At 50.3% G+C, this 17,544-nt stretch overlaps 1 protein-coding gene across 7 annotated transcripts in view; it reads right to left on the bottom strand.

The window, feature by feature from the left end:
* LTBP2 (latent transforming growth factor beta binding protein 2) overlaps positions 1-17,544 on the bottom strand; it is a 98,084-nt gene that overhangs the window by 52,374 nt on the left and 28,166 nt on the right. Inside the window, exons 1-2 of one of the 7 annotated variants that reach the window (XM_073800242.1) lie at positions 6,565-8,875; positions 6,301-6,412 (exon numbers count right to left, since the gene is read on the bottom strand). The exons of the other annotated variants lie outside the window; for them this stretch is intronic. Of the exons in view, the coding sequence (XP_073656343.1) occupies positions 6,301-6,362 (62 nt within the window). The 5' untranslated portion in view covers positions 6,363-6,412; positions 6,565-8,875. Of the gene's footprint in view, positions 1-6,300; positions 6,413-6,564; positions 8,876-17,544 lie in introns of those variants that run through there. 7 annotated transcript variants of the gene reach the window in all.

Raw genomic sequence — 17,544 nt, 5'->3', positions numbered from 1 at the left:
GCCTCGCCAGTGTATTATTAATTTTTCATCATCATCATCATCATAAATGATACTTCAATGTTGCTTTAGCTACCTTTTTTTATCATTTCTGAGGTTGAATTTTTTTCATACATCTATTTACCACTTGTGAAAATTTTCTGCTCGTGTCCTTTGATATCTTAACTATTTGAGTTGTTTGCTCATAAACTTGAACGGTTCTTTATGTGTTTATTATAAGGCAGGTCATTCTACAAGGCAGCCTTGTTGTAAATACTCTGTCACTGTCAAAATGTATATGAACCACTGTATACATGACAGGGTCTGGACTGTGGTGGGTGTGAGCACAGTGTAGACACTGAAACTGAGAGAGTAATTACTTGCCCAAGGTTATACAACAGGTAAATCAGGCCCCAGGACTCCAATCCAGCAGAGCTCGACTCCTGTGCCACCCAACAGAGCAGCCCAGACCATGACAGAAACTCAGCCTAGAAGCCTCTGCTCAGGCCTGGGGTGGTGCTCTTTCCTCCCGTAGGTCCCACCCCTAGCCTCTCCACTGGATTCTTTGCCCAAGTGGGTCCTGGGACCCTCTCCCTCCATCGTCCCTACTCCTGTTCTGTTGGCCCCGGGTGTCCAGGCCACGATCAATCTCCCTCTCATCCCTTCCTGGCAGAAGCCAGAGCAGCACAGGTGTCAGAGTTGGGCACCTTCCAGCCCTTCCCCAGCCCTGTTGGCCTGGGACTTGTCTCCCATGAGCTTCACCACTGCGCTTCTTCCAGTGCGACCAGCAGCAAATACTCACCCTGACAGCCCCAAACATGCCCCAGCCTGCTCCCCGAGTTTGAGGGCTGGAGTGAGAGAGAGGGCCCGTTAGCCACCCCAGAAGCTTTGGGAGCTGTAATGGACCAGATTTGGGGGCTCCACCCTCAGGCACCTGCTCCTAACTCCGAGGAGAAGGTCAGCACAGCCAGCTGCAGCAGAAAACACAATCCTTCCAATGGCTTCCAAGAGTTCACCAAAGAGTGAGAGGTAAGTGAGCTGGTGGGTCGGTGGAAGTCTCCTCCTGGCGGTACCAAGCCAGTGCCATGGCTCAGCTTAGTGTCAGCATCACAGAGCACCCAGGGAGCTAAAGGGAGTAGTTCAGGTTCTGCCCGGACCACCTGGGACATTTCTGAACTTGATGCTGACAAAGAGCTCTCCAGTCTGGTCAAGGTGGAAACTCAAAGGGTTCTTTCTTGGTCGTTTGCTGTCACTGTTGTTACTGTTGCCATCACTTGTTTCTCTAGTTGGAACTCAATGCTAATGGCCCCAAGATTCCTGAGTTCAAATCCCTTAAGGGCCAAAGGTTTAACTTTGCAGAGAAGAAAAAAATGTCTTCCCTAGTTGTAGAAAGGACCTGTCTGTACAGAGAAGAGAGGACAGGAGTTGGGCCAGGCAGATGTCAGTTCTGCCTTCTACTTGACCAGTCACTGAGATTCCCTGAAACTCAGATTCCTAATCAGTAAAACAGGAATAGTGACACCCACCTCACCGGGCTATGGTGAGGACCAAGGGGAACAGTGACACCATGTGATTATTTTGAAAATATAAATAAGTGGTCACAAGTTGAAAACTATACTAGATCTTTAAAATCACATGAACAAAGAAAAGAAAGTGCTAGCTATAGTTCAGACAAAATACCTCTCCCCAAGCCACTAAAAATTCTTCTTCATCTAAGAGGAATAAAAGACACCTCAAATATCTTGTTATACTGCCCGAGCATCCTTACATATAAAAGGCCAAGGGACTAATCTGCTGTCAATACATTTTTAACAACCACAGCCTTCTGAGCTCAATCCATTGTCATCTACTGCTGTGATGGGGATTTCGGGTTAAACAATACAAATCAAAAAGTCCTACCTTCTGAGAGGCTCGCAGCCAAGTAAAGAAGGAAGTCTTGGTTCTTTGGTAGGTCCTATGTCTTACACTGAAAACACCCCTCTAAAGAGTCAGCTATCTCCCTTCATAAACCCCAGACCAGTCCTTGGAGGTGGACAGGGAGGGAGGGCCCCCCACCCCATGTGTGAAGGGCTTCAGGTCCTCAGCTCAGCTCTGGCTCCTAGAGAGTGGTAGCAACAGAGGCAAGTGAGAGCTGCACTGGGAAGGTGACTTTCTTTGACTAAAGTCCCCGGAGCGGGGCACTGTCCACTCTCAGCTTTGGAAGAACCGCTTTGATTTCGTTAAAGGATAGCGTAAATGTTCTCAGACTCGCCTGGCCCAAGATTATCTCTCTGGGATTGTTCCAAGGAGGTCCTGGCAGAGCTGCCACAATTGACTGGAACCTCCATCTCTCTAGACTTCAGGATTTCATGGATCAGTAAAATTTTGAAACAAATGTAGGGGACCAACATAAAGTTGCCCACACACACAACTCCCAATTATTACCACCATAATTTTATGAAAGAAAAGACATTTCAATGCCAATAAGAAATATTTGAATAAGCTTAACTTCGTGGAAATCTCACCTCATTGAGATTTTCATTTCTTCATGGACCAACGAAAACTCATCACAGACCGTCATGGAGCCAAGGAGGAGCCACTGGGTATGATCCACCAAGATGTGCTCTGGCCTGAGGACTCTCCGGCTCTTTCAACTAACTTGGGAAACAACCTTCCATCCCAGCTGGCTGGGATCTTCAGACCTGAGTGGAAACTCCCTGGACAGTGCATACCCATGATAATGCCACTCAGCTGAACATGTTGCCCCCATATTCTGCCCAACTCACTAAGGTTCTCAAACAGTGATGGGGAGACGAGTGGGTGAGGGGCTCCGTGCCCTCCTTCCCACCCACTTGCACCTTAGCCTGGTGGCTCCACTCTATCTAATTGATAACTGGGTTTCCACATACTATTTTGTTTGCTAAGTGTTCTGCTGCCAAAAGAAAGTTTAAAAACCTCACTGCAAGGTACATAGAATAATTACAGCTCCCACGGACAGAGCACTGAAGGATGTACTTTAAATGCATCATCTTGTTTTTTTAAATGCCTCATCTTATTCATGTTATTTTATTGAATGAAAAAAGTAAGTTGCAGAATAATATGGACAGTAATACTTCCAGGTTTTTGTGTGAAGAAAAACCTTTCTCTCTTCCCTACAGATATTTATATAGGCATAGGAAAGGTCTGGGAGGATCTGTAAACAGTGGTTGCCCCTTGGGGATGAGAATGCCTATGTATGTGTAACTACTGTTTTAAACTTTATGTTTTCATATTTTTAGATTTTTTTCAGTAAAAATTTTTTTTTTACAGTTTTACAGTAAACACGCATTATGTTGTAATAAAAATAAATCTCTATTTTCCCCAGCAACTCCAATTTATAGGTAAGGAAATTGAGGCTCAGGAAAAGCATGATAAATGTGTGTATATTACTAGGATCCAAGGTGGACTCTGATGGCTAACAGAGGTACAGGAGTTCAGATGTAAGCAGGACCATGACATTTGAGCTGGGGCTTAAGAGAAGGGTAGGAATTTCACAGTCCAAAATGAGGGGGAAGACATTCCAGATAAGAAAAGTAACATAAGAAAACACGTGAAGGTGGGAAACATGGGCCATATTTAAGGAAGGATAATGAGCACAGTTGGATAAAGCATAGAATGGAAGGGAAGGGAGGGAAGGAAAATAACATCCATTCAGTGCCTACCAAGTAGTGGACATCATTCTAGGTGTTTTACATAACATATCATTTACTTGTCCAAACAACCAACCCTATGATCAAAAACCTCTGCTTGGCCAAAATGACTTTAAACAAAGTAAAAAGACAAAAGACAAAATGGGAAAAATATGTGCAATTCATATCACGATAAAGAACCGATCTCCATAATATTTAAAGAGCTCCTAGAAACAGAAAAGACAGACCAAACCAATAGCCCTAGAAGAAAAGTCAGCAAAGGAATAAGAACGGTTCACAGAAAAAAAAACCCAAACGTTTCTTTTTTTTGCAAGATCAAGATTTTTAAAAATTAATGTTTCATTGCTTCATCAAGTACCTTCTCAAGTATAATTTTTTTTTGTTTACTATAAATATATGGTGACAAAGAGCACAGTTTGAAGGAACTGCACTGACTTTTCCTAAGGCACCAGCCGTTTTCCCCACCACGGCTTATGAACCATAGTGCAATTGTCAACACAATGAAAAAGGAACTTAGTATTATTATTAAAATAGTTCTAACCCTTAAAGGGTCTTGGGCTAACAGATAGCACTTTGAGAACTATTGTTTTACTAGAACAAAAATATATTTCTCATTTTTGTTATGTTGACTTTGGGTTGGTTACAGGTATCTTCATTCTGGAATCCTGGCAAAACAAAAAGCCTTTATCTGGCACCTGTTTTTCCTGTGGCAGAGGAAAATGAGCAAAATAAATTCATGCATTGGCTTCCAAAGCTTCTTCTTAGACATGACCTATATCACTTCTCATCTTCCATTGACTTTGGTCAAGTCCCATGGCCAAGCTTGGTGTCAATGGAAAGAAGGAAGTACTCCTCCCATAGGTAGGGACCCTGGAAACCGTGGCCTCCGACGCCGCTCCCCCGTCCCGGGAAAGGAGACACAATTCGCCTCCTCGCCTCCGCCGCCACCTGCAACCACCCCCAAAATAACCCCTACGGGTGGGGAGAGGCAATTATAACCCGGGCGAGCGGAGGGCGGGGGAATGGGCGTCGGGTGGGCGGGGTCGGGGAGCGCGGCGCGGGTCCCCAGGTGGCGAGCGGATGTGCTCCCACCGCCCCAAATGTTTCTTAAACACATGAAAGTAGGCTCAACTTTTCTCATTCTAAGGGATGTGCAAATGAAAACTACTTTGAGATAGCATTTTTCAGTCCATCAGATTAGCAAAAAATCCAAAAGTTTAATAATAGACTAATTTGGTGAGATTGTGCAGAAACAGACACTCAGATGTTGCTGGTAGGAATGTAAGTCGACACAGCCCATTTGGAGAGCAATTTGGCAATGTCTATCCACACCGCAATGCATCAATGCTTTGCCCCTGCAGGTCCACCTCCGAGGCTGTGCTGCAGATACACCTGCTGTGGTAGGCACTGCTGCCGCCCTGCCCAGTCCCCTTTGCGGCCGGTGCACCCCACACTGGCTCTCCCTGAGCTGTGCTCCGGACGGAAGACAACCACCTGACAAGCTCCTCCCACCATCATGATCACGAAGCCAATGACTGACTGAACCGGAAGTTTAAAAGCCCCGCCTCCTTGCTCTAAGGTGGGACAGCTGTCCAAGCTCCGCCCTCTGTTAGGCTTTGGCTTGATTTTCCCGGGACCAATCCTTGCTTGGCTCTTTCCGCCTTTCCATTCTGCTTCCCTCCCGCCCTTAGCCCTTCCCGAGTAAATCACACACACACCTGAATTCACGTCCCAGCTCCGCCTCTAGGGGGAACTGACCTAAGACACTTGTAAACGTCCACAATGATGGATGAACAAGATTATTCATAGTAGCACTGTTTTGTAATAGCAAAATATTTTGTAAAGAATAGAAACAATTTAAGTGTCCCTTAGTAGGAGATTGGTTAAACAAACTAAGAGACATCCACGGGATGGAGTGCTATGCCCTCAAAACAGAAAGATGCAGCCCTTTTACATCACAGAAAAGCTCTCCAAGATATATAGAAAAGTGAAAAAACAGCCCAAATCTGGCCCACCGACTGTTTTTGTACAGACTGTGACCTAACAATGGTTTTTTATACTTTTTAATGGTTGGAAAAAATCAAACGAAGAATAATATTTCATGACATGAGAAAGCGATATGAAATTCAAATTTGTTTCCATAAATACAGTTTAACTGGAACACAGTCACACTCATTGTCTAAAACTGCTTTTGCTCTACAGTGGCAGAGCTGAGTAGTTGCAGACACCATATGTTGTACAAAGCCTAAAATATTTACTATCTGGCTTTTTGTGGAAGAAGTTTGCTGACTCCTGGTGTGGGGCATGTAAACTTTTGTGTAAAAATAGAGAAAATAAGCATGAATTTATTTGCATATTCATAAAGCAACCTTGGAAGGATACCCTGAGAATTAATAAGTGGTTTCCTGTGTGTGTGTGTGTGTGTGTGTGTGTGTGTGTGTGTGTGTGTGTGTGTGTTGGGGGGGAGTGGGAAGTGGATGCATGGGGAAGAAACTGGTGCTACAATTTGATGAATGCTTGTGCTGTGCCGGGCTGCATGCCAACATTGCATGTCACATGCATTATCTCATGAAATCCTCTCCGTAACCCTAAGAGTTAGATACTCATTATCCCCCATTTTACAGTCAAGAAAACAGAGGGTAGGGAGGTTCTATACCTTGCTGAAGGTCGCAGAACTCCTAAGTGCAGAAGCCAGGTTACCAAACCAGGTAAGTCCATCCTCAAGCCACCCCACCATTTGTCATTTCTCTATCGCCATTTCACTGAGGCTGTGAGGGATTAAAGAAGAATAGGTTCGGGTCCATATCGTGGAGGGCTTGAAATATCAGGGAGGTGTCTGGGCTGTACTGAATGGGTAAGGGGGAGTCCCTAGAGATTTTGGAGAAGCCCACCCTCTTTCATGCATTCAAGAAGCACTTACTGAATGCCTGCCACGTGCCAGGTATCCAGGTCCAAGGGTGGCAAAGACTCTCTTGCCCTCTCTGCTCCAGTGGAGACTGAGCAAAGGAACCAGCATCCCAGCACATGTGTGGAGGTACAGCGGGAGCCATACATTAGCCTTGAGGTGCAGGTGGTCTTCAAGCAGGTCTAGGACATGGTGGGATGGGCCTTTTCAAATGTTTATTACTTTGATGAAAGATTACCTGGTGGTGGATAGACCAGAGAGGGGAGGGCTGGAGGCCAGCTGGAAGGCTTTGGCTGGGCTCTAGGCTAGCAGGGACCAAGGATGGGACCAAGAAGAGGATCGGGATTCAGGGGATATTTAATACATAGAGAGTTCCCAGCTGTGGCTTAGACAAATGGGTGGAGGACATTCCAAGATCTCAAGGAGTGATCCAAGAAGTGACTCAGTTTGGGACATGGTGAGTGCTGGTGCCTCAGGATGGATGTCAGAAGCAGATGGAAATACCCAGGAGGCAGCACTCAGGAGAGAGGCTGCAGACACAGACTGCAGACACAGTCAAGGGAGTCCTGGTGGAGAGGTGGGGCTGCAGGGACCATATTACTCGGGGAGGGTATTCATAACAAACCACGACTCAGAGTTCCACTGCTGGACTCTGCTTACACTTGCCTGTTTCAAAAAGGGAAATGTGTTAATGAAGAGACTGGTCCCCGTGTTGGGCTTTGCTCCCATAAATTTGTCTCCAACCTTTGGTGCCTGCTACCGCTTGCCTGCTAGCGTGCGATAAAGCAACTGACAAGCCAAAAAGGAACACTGACGGGAAAATGTGGCAACAGCCCATCACACTTCACTCGACAGCTTGCTGTCTACATGGCTACGTGCGTGTGCCTATAGCGGGTTTTTATTTTGCACACACAGATGATCATCATAGTTTCTGCTAGTAAAACTGTTCCCAGTTCTAATTATGGAATTAATTACATTGATAGCTCATGGTATCCCTTATGACTGCCAGATGCTCTGACACGGAAACACTTTGAGAAATACAGGAGCAAAGAGAGAATAAATAAGGGCAGAGGAGGGGGTCTGGGGAGCAGCAAGGCTTGAGGGGCAGACCAAGAAAGAGGCTGTGGAGATGTCAGAGAGGTAGGAGGGGACAGGGAGAGAGCACCAAGACAGGAGGGCGCTCCTTGAACTCTATCCCTGCTCCGGGCCTTCCTGTAACTGCAGGCCCAGCTCGTTACAATCGAACACACCTTGGCGCCTCCCAAGTGGCTCAGTCTCCCCTGAGAATCTGGGTCCTGGAGAGGCAGGGGGAAGCCCTCGCAGAGCTCTGCTCCTTCTCTCCTCCTCGCTGTCCAGGCCTCAAGCCCAGGCCACAGTCAGGTGGCCCTTGTGCCTAATCCCCAGGGACCCAAGGTAGTGTTTCCAGACATCACGCTCTAGCCCCCGCTGCAAACCTGCCCTGCCCCGGCAGGGAACAAGGGGGCACCCAGCCTTGGTGGGCGAAGAGGAGGGGACACCACGGCCTTGGCACAAAGCGAGGAGCCTGCTGATTCTAGGTGATGCATAGTTTGGGGGCCTGAGCAGGTGTGGCCCAGGCTGGGCTAAGACAGCAGCCATCACTCCCCAGCCTCTGGGTATCAGAGGTGCCAGGTTGGTGGGTTCCCAGGTGTCACTGTAAGGAGGGGAAGACTTGAACTCTGCCCCTCTTGTCCTAGACAGTAATAATGAACATTTATTGAGCACTAACTCTGTGCTGTGTATTAATTGTTCTATTTGCATATGTTATCTAATCTTCACAACCACCTTAAGGGGCTAGGTACTGTTATTAACCCCAGTTTTTCAGAAAATGAAACTGAGGCACAGAGAGGTTAAGGACTTGTCCAAGGTCATTCATCTAGAATTGCACTGTCCAGTAGAACTTCCTGTGGTGATGGAAATACTCTATAGTCTGTGCCATCCCATATACTAGCTACTAGCCACTGTGGCTTTGAAGCACTTGGAAATGCAGCTGGTGTGCCTGAGTTTTACATTAAATTAAATTTAAATAGTCCCTTTGTGGCTGATGGCTACTGCATTGGACAGCACAGCATAGAAAATGGAGGAGTCTGGATTTGAACCGGGAAAGTCTATCTTGGCTATGTGGTTAAAAGTTTCCCTGGCTACCCTCACTGCATTCTTTGTCCCCAGGCACTTGGGTTCCCTGACTGTCCTGGCCTAGGGGAATCAGCACCCTTTTAAACCTTGCTGTCCTGAGGATGTGGCAGGAAAGAGACTGGATTTCCGGAAGACATGGACCCAGGACCAGGTCACAGGGGAGCAGGGTTCAGCATGGCCTGAGGAAGGATGTCTAAAAAGCCAGGGTTGCCTGGCGACATGGTGGTCCCTGGAGAGGCCTGAGCACCTTGTCCTTGGGATCGAGGACCTGGGTCCTCGCCTCTAACCCCCCACCCCCCCACCCCGTGCCAGAAAGGAAGCAGCAGCCATTCCTGCTCAGGGCGGGGCTCTGGGCCCGTGACATCTGAGAGACAAGTAGGGTGGCATGCTCAGTGGGGCAGTCCTGGGGGACCCAGCCCCTTCCCACTGCCTGGCACACAGTTCCGGCATCCCCAACACTGGGACCCTCATACCCTGCTGCCCTCCCGGAAGGGCCGAGAGCTGGCCTCCCCTGCATGTCTCAAGACCTCTCCTGCTGCCGGTCCTGCTGTGCCCACTTGCCCGACCCCTTCGGCCTCACCGCTCTGCCTGAGGCCCCCCCGGCCACCTGTGAGTCATATCCCCCTGCTCTGAGGTCTGCACCTTTAGTTTTTTCCGTGGCCACAGCCAGGTCTGAGAGGTCCGGAGCTCGGGCTCACAGACCCCAGGGGATGCCCCTGCCAGGCTGAGGGTGGGGAGGGGGCAGAACCCAGGGAGCCTCGCCTGCTCAGAACTGCACCCTGCTCCGCTCGCCCAGTAGCTGGGGAGAGAACACAGCACCCTGCTTCCTTGCAGGCGGATAAGAGGCGGAGGCTGGTGGAGCTGTGCACGTCTGGGGCATCGTCTGTGGGACACCGAGCCCGGGCCTGAGGCCTGGCTCCCACCTCTAGAGCAGCATTACGTAGGTGCTGCCTCAGTGTCCCAGGTGTCCAGAGACCCCTCTGAGCCTCCTCACGCCCCTCCACCCTCCAGACCCCTCATGCCTCGGTCAGCTGCGAACGCTTCGCCACTGAGCGGCCTGCCTCACGGGCCGCCAAGCCCTTGCTCCCTGAGACTCTGCATTGCCTTTCTTCTCTCCTGGATGGGCCAGGGTGCTGGGCAGGAAGCTGGAGTGGGCTGCCCAGGCCCGGGGATCACATCTAGGGCACCTCAGGGGGCAGAGAGGGGAGGAGGAGGTGCCCTGAAGGGCTGCCCAGGGCCCCAGGAAATGCCCCTGATTTTCTATGTAAGTTTCATTTTGTCCAAGTGTCAAACTGCTGAGCGATCGCCCTCTCCCTCCAGCCGGGAAGGAGGTAAAGGAAGGGCCCCTCCAGGAGCTCCTCTGCCTCCTTCTGGGCCCAGCAAGACCACCCAAAGGGCTGCAGCATGGCCAGGGATACAGACCCCGAGAGGGGAAAGGAGGGGACTGGATCTTACCCTCTTTTTTTTTTTTTTTTTTTTTTTGCGATACGCGGGCCTCTCACTGCTGTGGCCTCTCGCGTTGCGGAGCACAGGCTCCGGACGCGCAGGCTCAGCGGCCATGGCTCACGGGCCCAGACACTCCGCGGCATGTGGGATCTTCCCGGACCGGGGCACGAACCCGTGTCCCCTGCATTGGCAGGCGGACTCTCAACCACTGCGCCACCAGGGAAGCCCCTTACCCTCTTTATATCCTTCATGGAGTCATCACAGCGCTGGGCAGACAGCTGCCGCCCCCCAGATAGTCATCACACTGAACATTGAACTCTGTGGCTCCCAGCACTCCGGCCTCACTGGAGCCATCTCCCCAGCCCAGGCCAGGTCCCACCCCACAGCCATCCAGGGCCAATGAACAGTCTGAAGCCTTTGGCTCCAAGTTCCCCCAGGAAGACGTGTCAGCTTGTGGGGAACCTGGATGTCATGAATTCATCATCTAACCACTTCCAAGGTCCACTTGTGAGCACCTCAGGTGGTGCGTGGTCCCACATGGGCACTGAGGGAAAAGCATCTGGCCCACCGAGGGCTTACAATGCAGGCAGGGAAGCAGGAGGCAGGGGAGGGCTGGCACACCTGGTTCCTTTGTGTGGATTACAAAAGGGGCCCTGGGCAGCCAGTTTACAGAGGCTACCCTGCTTCCTTCAGGCTGACGTAGCATGGTGCCAGGGCTGGGCAAGCGGAACGTAGGCTAGAGTTTAGCCCCATTCATCTCCTGACCTTTGTGTAGAGTGCAACGCGCCCCCTGCCCCACACCATGCACAGTGGTCCTGGGAGAAGACCCTGCACATGAGTGTTTCCTACAATCCAAGAGTGGAAAAGCAGCAGGTAGTCAGGTGAGCTGCCTGGCCAAGATGCTCCAGGCCTCCCTACGCAGGTGTAGCCCTGCGTCTGGATGCCTGGGGAAGACTTTCTAGAAGTTGTGTGGTGTTAGCTGGAGGAAGGCATGGGGAGGACAGAGTCCACCCAAGGGTGAGAGAACCACGAGTGCAAAGGGACAAATGCAAGAATGTGCTGGTGATGGTGCTCAGGGGGTAAGGAGGTGTGTCTGGTTAAAGGGAAAAAAGGAAGGGCCAAGGATGACAACAAATAACAGCAGATAGCTACATTTATTTGCCAGGTACTGTTCTAAGCACTTTATGTATATCAACTAATTTAATCATCATTATATGAGGAAGTAGGTATTATGATTATTCCCATTTTTACAGGTGAGGCACAGAGTTGCTAGGTAACTTGCCTAAGGTCACAGAGCCAATGACTAACAGAGCTGGGGATCCGACACAGGAGGCCTGCATCTGCATCTCGTTCCCGAGCCTGTACTCTAAACCTCTACACTATATCGTGGCTTGAGAGCTATGCTTTGGGTCTGAGCTTTAGAGCCTTATCCTTTGGGTCTCATGTATAAAAGGGAAGCCTTGAAGGAAGGTGTTTTTACCAGGAAGGAACAAGGTTAAAAATGGTCTCTTAGGAAGGCGATCATGGACAACTCCTCCCTGGAGCTCCCACCCACACTGACCACCCAGGTGCCTGGCCAAGAGTGCTCTCCTCCCCCACCCCTGCCCCCCAGACATTTTCTCAGGGCATCTGTGGTCCCCAGGGTGAGGCAGAGGTGAGGCAGGGAAGTCTGTGGAGCCACAGTACTCCACACACACCCACTGGTTCAAGTAACTGCTCTGTTTACGGAAACTCAGGCACAGAACAAACATCACTTTAGAAAGGTCCCCAGTGCCCTGCAAGGCGGCTCTCACGATCCCCACAGCACCTGTGAAGCACTTGCGTTGCAGAGACAGTCAGGCTCTGGTCCTAGCTCACGTGTCTCATGAATGGCAAAACCCAGGATTCAAACCAGGTCTATCACACTCCTCCCAGCACTGCACCCTCACTCTCACCACAAGCTGCTGCTGCATGAGTGACAAGTGAAAAAAGGAAGTGGTTGGAGGGGTGAAGAGGTGAAGGGAAAGAAAACACGAGTCAGGGCGTATGGGCACCTGGAAAGTGCTACAGATCAGAGGAGAGAACTTGAGGCTGAGGGGATTGAGTTTGGACCACTTCCCAAAGCCATGAAGAACTTGGTACGTCTCGCCACCACCAAATGGGCCATGAGACGCCCACCTCTTGAACCCCGAGTTCCCAGCCTGTGGTCTTTGGGACCCATCTTCCTTCCATGTATGTTCCCCCAACCCCTGGCGGGCACGTGTGCCCAGGCGCACGCACACACACACACACACACACACACACACACACACACACAGAGCTTAGCTGGCCTGCCTTATAGGACAGCAAACACAGGCCTGTGACTTCAGATGAGTTTACCCCACCCGGACAGGCCCATTGTAGACAAAGGCAGCTGGTGCCTGGGTAAGGATATGCTTCTCAGGGGCTGGTCAAAGTCTTGGCAGCCTTCAGCCAGCCTGCTCTTCCAGGGCCTGGAACTCTTCCCCAGGACCATAAACAAAAGGAGATTTCTAAAAGACCTGGGCGCCCAATCTGAGAAGCCTTCGCTCATCCCAAACCTACCAACCAATTATGCACCATATACCTGCTACAGACACTTCATTTTAAAATTTTTACTAGGCTCTTTACGCTTGAGAGTGTGATTTTTCTACGCTTTACTTGATTAGTGCAAACCTATGCTATAAAAACTATCATTCCCCATTTTACAGAAGAGAAAACTGAGGCACAGAGAAGCTGTTTACTTGCCCACTATCACCACCGGGCAGGGAGGTGCTGGGATGGGCTCTCAAGGCTTGAGCTCTGTACCTCTGGTGGATGACAGTCCCCAGCATGCTGCTCACCCTTGGCTAAGATAGGAAACCTCACCAGAGCCAGAAACACCTTCAAGTGGTCTGGGGAAACTCTCAGAGTTTCCAGTTACCGCTGTCGCTATAAACAAAGGGCTCAGGTAATCCCAGAGTCTAGGGACAAATAAGAGTTGGTGCCATTCATAGGACACCTAAAAGGTGCGTATATGCATTTACATATGTTAGTAAATCTTCCCGACAATTCTATTAGTGGCAGGCGTCCCCATCTTACAGATGAGAAAACTGAGGCTCGTGAGGTTAAATCACTTGCTCTGGGCAGCATAACTATTAAGTGGCAGAGCTGAGATTCAAACCCAGACGTATCTAACAATAAGACATCAATTATGCCACAGTTGCTCCCTCACACACTATTGCCTGCTGTAGGGGCTCTGACCTTGACCCAAGAACCTCCAAAAAAAAGAAAGAAATGTGGAATCAGTTTGTTCCTCAAGGGTGTGGCTTGGCTGGCGTCTCAAGAGGATACCCCCGCCCCTTGGAGTACCAGATTCCCTCCAGAGGCCTCTGATGCAACCCCTACCCACCCCCACCCCCCCCACCTCCCCACCCCCGCTGGCTGGGTGCACCCTTGGGTGGACACATTAGGTAGCAGTGAGGAGCCCAGGCTCTGGGAGGAAACCGAGCGTGGGCGACTGGCTGGAAGCAGAAATATGGTATCTCCAGAGGTTTTGATTTGCGATCTTCATTTTGCAAGGAATGGGGATTTTTTTTCTTTTCAAAAAGCAGTGGATTTCCTTGAATTTTAGACCTTTCACAAATATTTTTTTAGGAGAAAAAAGAAGGAAAAAATCCCCCACAAAATGCCTGTCACAGCTACTCACTTCCACATTGAATCACGGACACAAAACCACAGCTATGTGGCTAACAAAGGAACTATGTGTTTTCATATCTTGTTATTGGAAATCATTTAGCAATCTTCACTATGTCATCTGCAGACAGACAGACAAATAGACGCGCAGACACACGCCTCTGGGTCCTAAGCCGCCAATCTTACAACCTCGGTCATCAGGTAACTTTGCATTTCGCCCATTTTCCCTTTCTAATCCTTTTCTGGGAAATTACACAGCAAGGCTTAAATCTTCCTCCTTAGCCCCTCTCCAGAGGTGGGGTGTGTGTGCACATGTGTGCCTGCCAGTGATTGGAGGAGGAATGCTGAGACATTGATTCAGTTAATTCCACAAGTGGAAACAAGTATACATTTCACAGTCCCTTTTTTATTAATATTATCATAATAGCACTTTACTTTGGTAAAGTGATTTTCACCTGGGAAGCTTGCAGTGCCTTTCCTGACAGTGGCAAATTAATTCACTGATGGTAGATTTACAGATTGCATAACTGGAAAAACTACTGGACCCATAAATCAGAAACTTCCTCTGCATCTCAGACGAGGGGTGAAACCTGATATATATTTGAAAACCTTGAGCTCAAAAGGAGAATTCACAGGGCCTGAAAAATCTCCTTCTGATTATGATTTTTGAGGCATGTTCTCTCTGCACAGCTTTCCACCCTCTCTCTCTCTCTCCCTCTCTCTCTCTCTCTCTCTCTCTCTCTCCACACACACACACACCCCACCCCAGAGGGCTACATTCACTGAGAAGCCACAGTTCCCTACAAAGCAACCGGATGGGATGGGCATCCCCCTGGGGCATCTGAAAAAGAGCATTGACTGTCTTTCTGTTACCTTGTGGCTTCATCTCTCCCTAACCTTTCCTTTCAAACGAAAATCCTAGAGGACTTAGGTCAGTACAGCCACAAGCTCAAAATGTTCATCGTTACTACTTTTTTTTGTCGGATGCTGGAAACTGTATACATTAACGTTTTAATGCCCCAACAACTCCTCCAGGCTCTCGCCAGCTTTCTGGAGTTTCCTGAAAAGACACAAGATGCGTTGCCTGACCCAGTCCTCGGCAGCTCCCACGCCAAGCTTGCTGCTCTGCACTGGCCTGAGTTCACCTGCTCTCGGGGCTACTTAGCCAAATGGCTACGAGCACGGGTTCCAGAGTCCTGAGTGGAGCTGGGCTAGAATGGCCCCTCCTGTCAGTTTCCTCCTGGTGGAGTATCCTCCTCATAGGATCCTTGTGAGGAATGGTTAAGGTGCTGGAGATCTTCCACTTGTCTCTGTGGACCTTTCTCTGTCCCATTCTGGGCCCTAGGAGGCTCCTTCACCCTCTGTCTTCCAGTCCTGTTCAGCCCACATGGGACCCCAGCAAGAGGGCAGAGGGCAGCAGACGGAGTGGAGGTATTGATCCCCCAGTTCCCTCCTGACGGGCCACTGTGGGTAGTGGTGGCTCTATTCCTCTGCCAGAGGTCACAGCCCTGTTGTGGTCCTCTCCTGTGGCTGGAGCTACTCTGGGTTCCAGTAACCGCTGACCCCTTGTCTCTTAGACCTGCAGGGCTAAGGGCTTCCCTATACTCCGCTTCCCTTGTTGTTTCCTTTGACCCTGTCCACACCTTTGCAAATAGACCCTTTATCAAATTGTCCTCACTGAGTGTACCATCTGTTTCCTGCTGGAACCCTGACTGATACAGAAAAGAAAGGGTCTCAGCTATCAAGTGTTGAGCCCTTAGCTATGTGACTCGGCACTTTATCCACTTTGACTCATGGAAGTGAAGAGATTCACACAACGTCAAGCAGCTGGGGAGCAACAGAATCAGATGAAGCCGAGGTCTGACTCATGACCGCTATGCTGTATGGTCCCTGGTATCAAGTGAGGTGGTGCCTGTAAAGTGCTTTGCACAGTAGCGCCGGCTGACTCAATAAAGCCCCACCAATGGTAGCTTAAAATAACAGCTATACCGCACTCAGAAAACCCACAGTCCTAAAGTCTACTCCAGCGCAACGCGAGCCCCGCCCTAGCCACAGTCCTAAGGTGGAACCCTCGTTCTAATACCACACTAAAGTTGCGCTCCAGGCTAACTGAACCACCACCCTATTGTGAAATAGAAAGTCACCTCGACCACAATCTTCATCCCACCCTTCGTAACCCAAACATTCCTCACCATAACCACCAGGGGAGGCTAAGATCAGGGCTGCGGAGAGAATGGGGAGCCTCTCTGCCCTCCGCACCGGGGCGCTTGCCCCCTCCCGGCGGCAGGAACATCCCACATCCCACTCCATCTGTCCGCCCCTCGTTGGACTCGACACAACTGGCCAGAGGCATTTGTGCAGCATCCGCTTGCCTCATGTAACTGACTGGTAACTTTGGTGTGGGGAGAACCAGGAGGGCAGAGCACCTACGCGAGGCCTGGGACAGAGCAGAGGCGCCAATAAATCCTGTTGGTGGTGATGATGAGAAAGGAGAATTAGAAGACGAAGTGCTCCTGGCTCCTGCATCACTTGGCTGCCGGCTCTGGGCAAACAGGAGGTGAACAGCTCTCATCTCAGAGATCTGTAGAGGGCCGGGGCCAGGCCTGGGCTGGGAGGGAGGCCCTCTCTGGAAGCCACCCTAGGGAGGGTCTTGATAACCCTCAGCTCTGGGATTATCCTAGAAAAGGGAGTCAGACAGTCTCCATCAGAGACTTCGGGGCCACCTCGGGCCAGATGTCCACTTTCAAGCTTCAATACGAGAGGCAGGAAGAGAAGAGAAGTATGCAGGAAGCGGACACCATTTCCCTGGAATCTGCCCACTTCACTGCGTGGGGAGCGGAGAGGTGTTAGAAGGCCCTGGGCCCCTTTCTCCCTTGAGCATGAAGAGGCCTGAGCTTGGCCTCTTCATCGACCCAGAAGTGTCTGCCCTGGGGCCAAGCATGGTGGAAGGAAGAGGATTTGCAGGCTCCGCTGCTTGGAGAGAAGGCACACCGGCCCCTCCCTCCTCACGGCCTCTGTCGGGCTCTCTCGGCCTAGAGCGAAAGCGAAAGCATTGCAAGACTGCGTCCATCCAGAGCCTGTGTCCTTTTGTTTCTACACTCAAGTACCCTAAGGCCAGCTGTGGCCCTGAGCTCCGTGGGCCTCGGGTATTTGTGTGGGTTAGAGAGGTGCATGTTAATACTCTACAAAGTCCAGGGGTCCACCTCCCTTTCGGAGAAACCTAGGAGGGGCCTCAGCAGCCAAACCCAGCTGGAGAGGACTGCCTTGAAGCAACATGCTTTGTGGGGGAAACGGGAGACATTTCCCTCTTGGGAAGAAGCCAGGTCCAGGGTCACCACATACAGCTGCACAGGCTGTGCACTGCACAATTCTTGGAGTACCTGTCATAGAGACTATGAATGTGACAGACATCTCCTGGTGTGTGTCCAGGGACTGAAAGGTCCAGCACACACAGCCTGCCTCCTTCTCCTCCTGGGTGGAAATGGAATGCTTCAGACCCACCCCGCTACTCCAAGCAGTCTCTGCTGGGCAGGGATGGGTGGGGCTGGCAGGGATTAAGTGCCAAGGAACCTTACACAAACCTTAAAGTGGCAGTGTTTCCAGAACCCTCTGCAAACAGCAGGGAGGGGGACAGGGTGGTGAAGGAAGCACTCAGCTGAGACACAGTTCTCTTCTACTGTCTTCAGAAAGCAGCAGCAGGGCTTCTGTGATTTCAGATTTGGG

Source organism: Tursiops truncatus, chromosome 2 (genome assembly GCF_011762595.2).
Source record: "Tursiops truncatus isolate mTurTru1 chromosome 2, mTurTru1.mat.Y, whole genome shotgun sequence".
In the NCBI taxonomy this organism is placed as follows: domain Eukaryota; kingdom Metazoa; phylum Chordata; class Mammalia; order Artiodactyla; family Delphinidae; genus Tursiops; species Tursiops truncatus.
The sequence above is the reverse complement of the archived record's forward strand: the minus strand, read 5'-3'. Positions and strand labels throughout refer to the sequence as shown.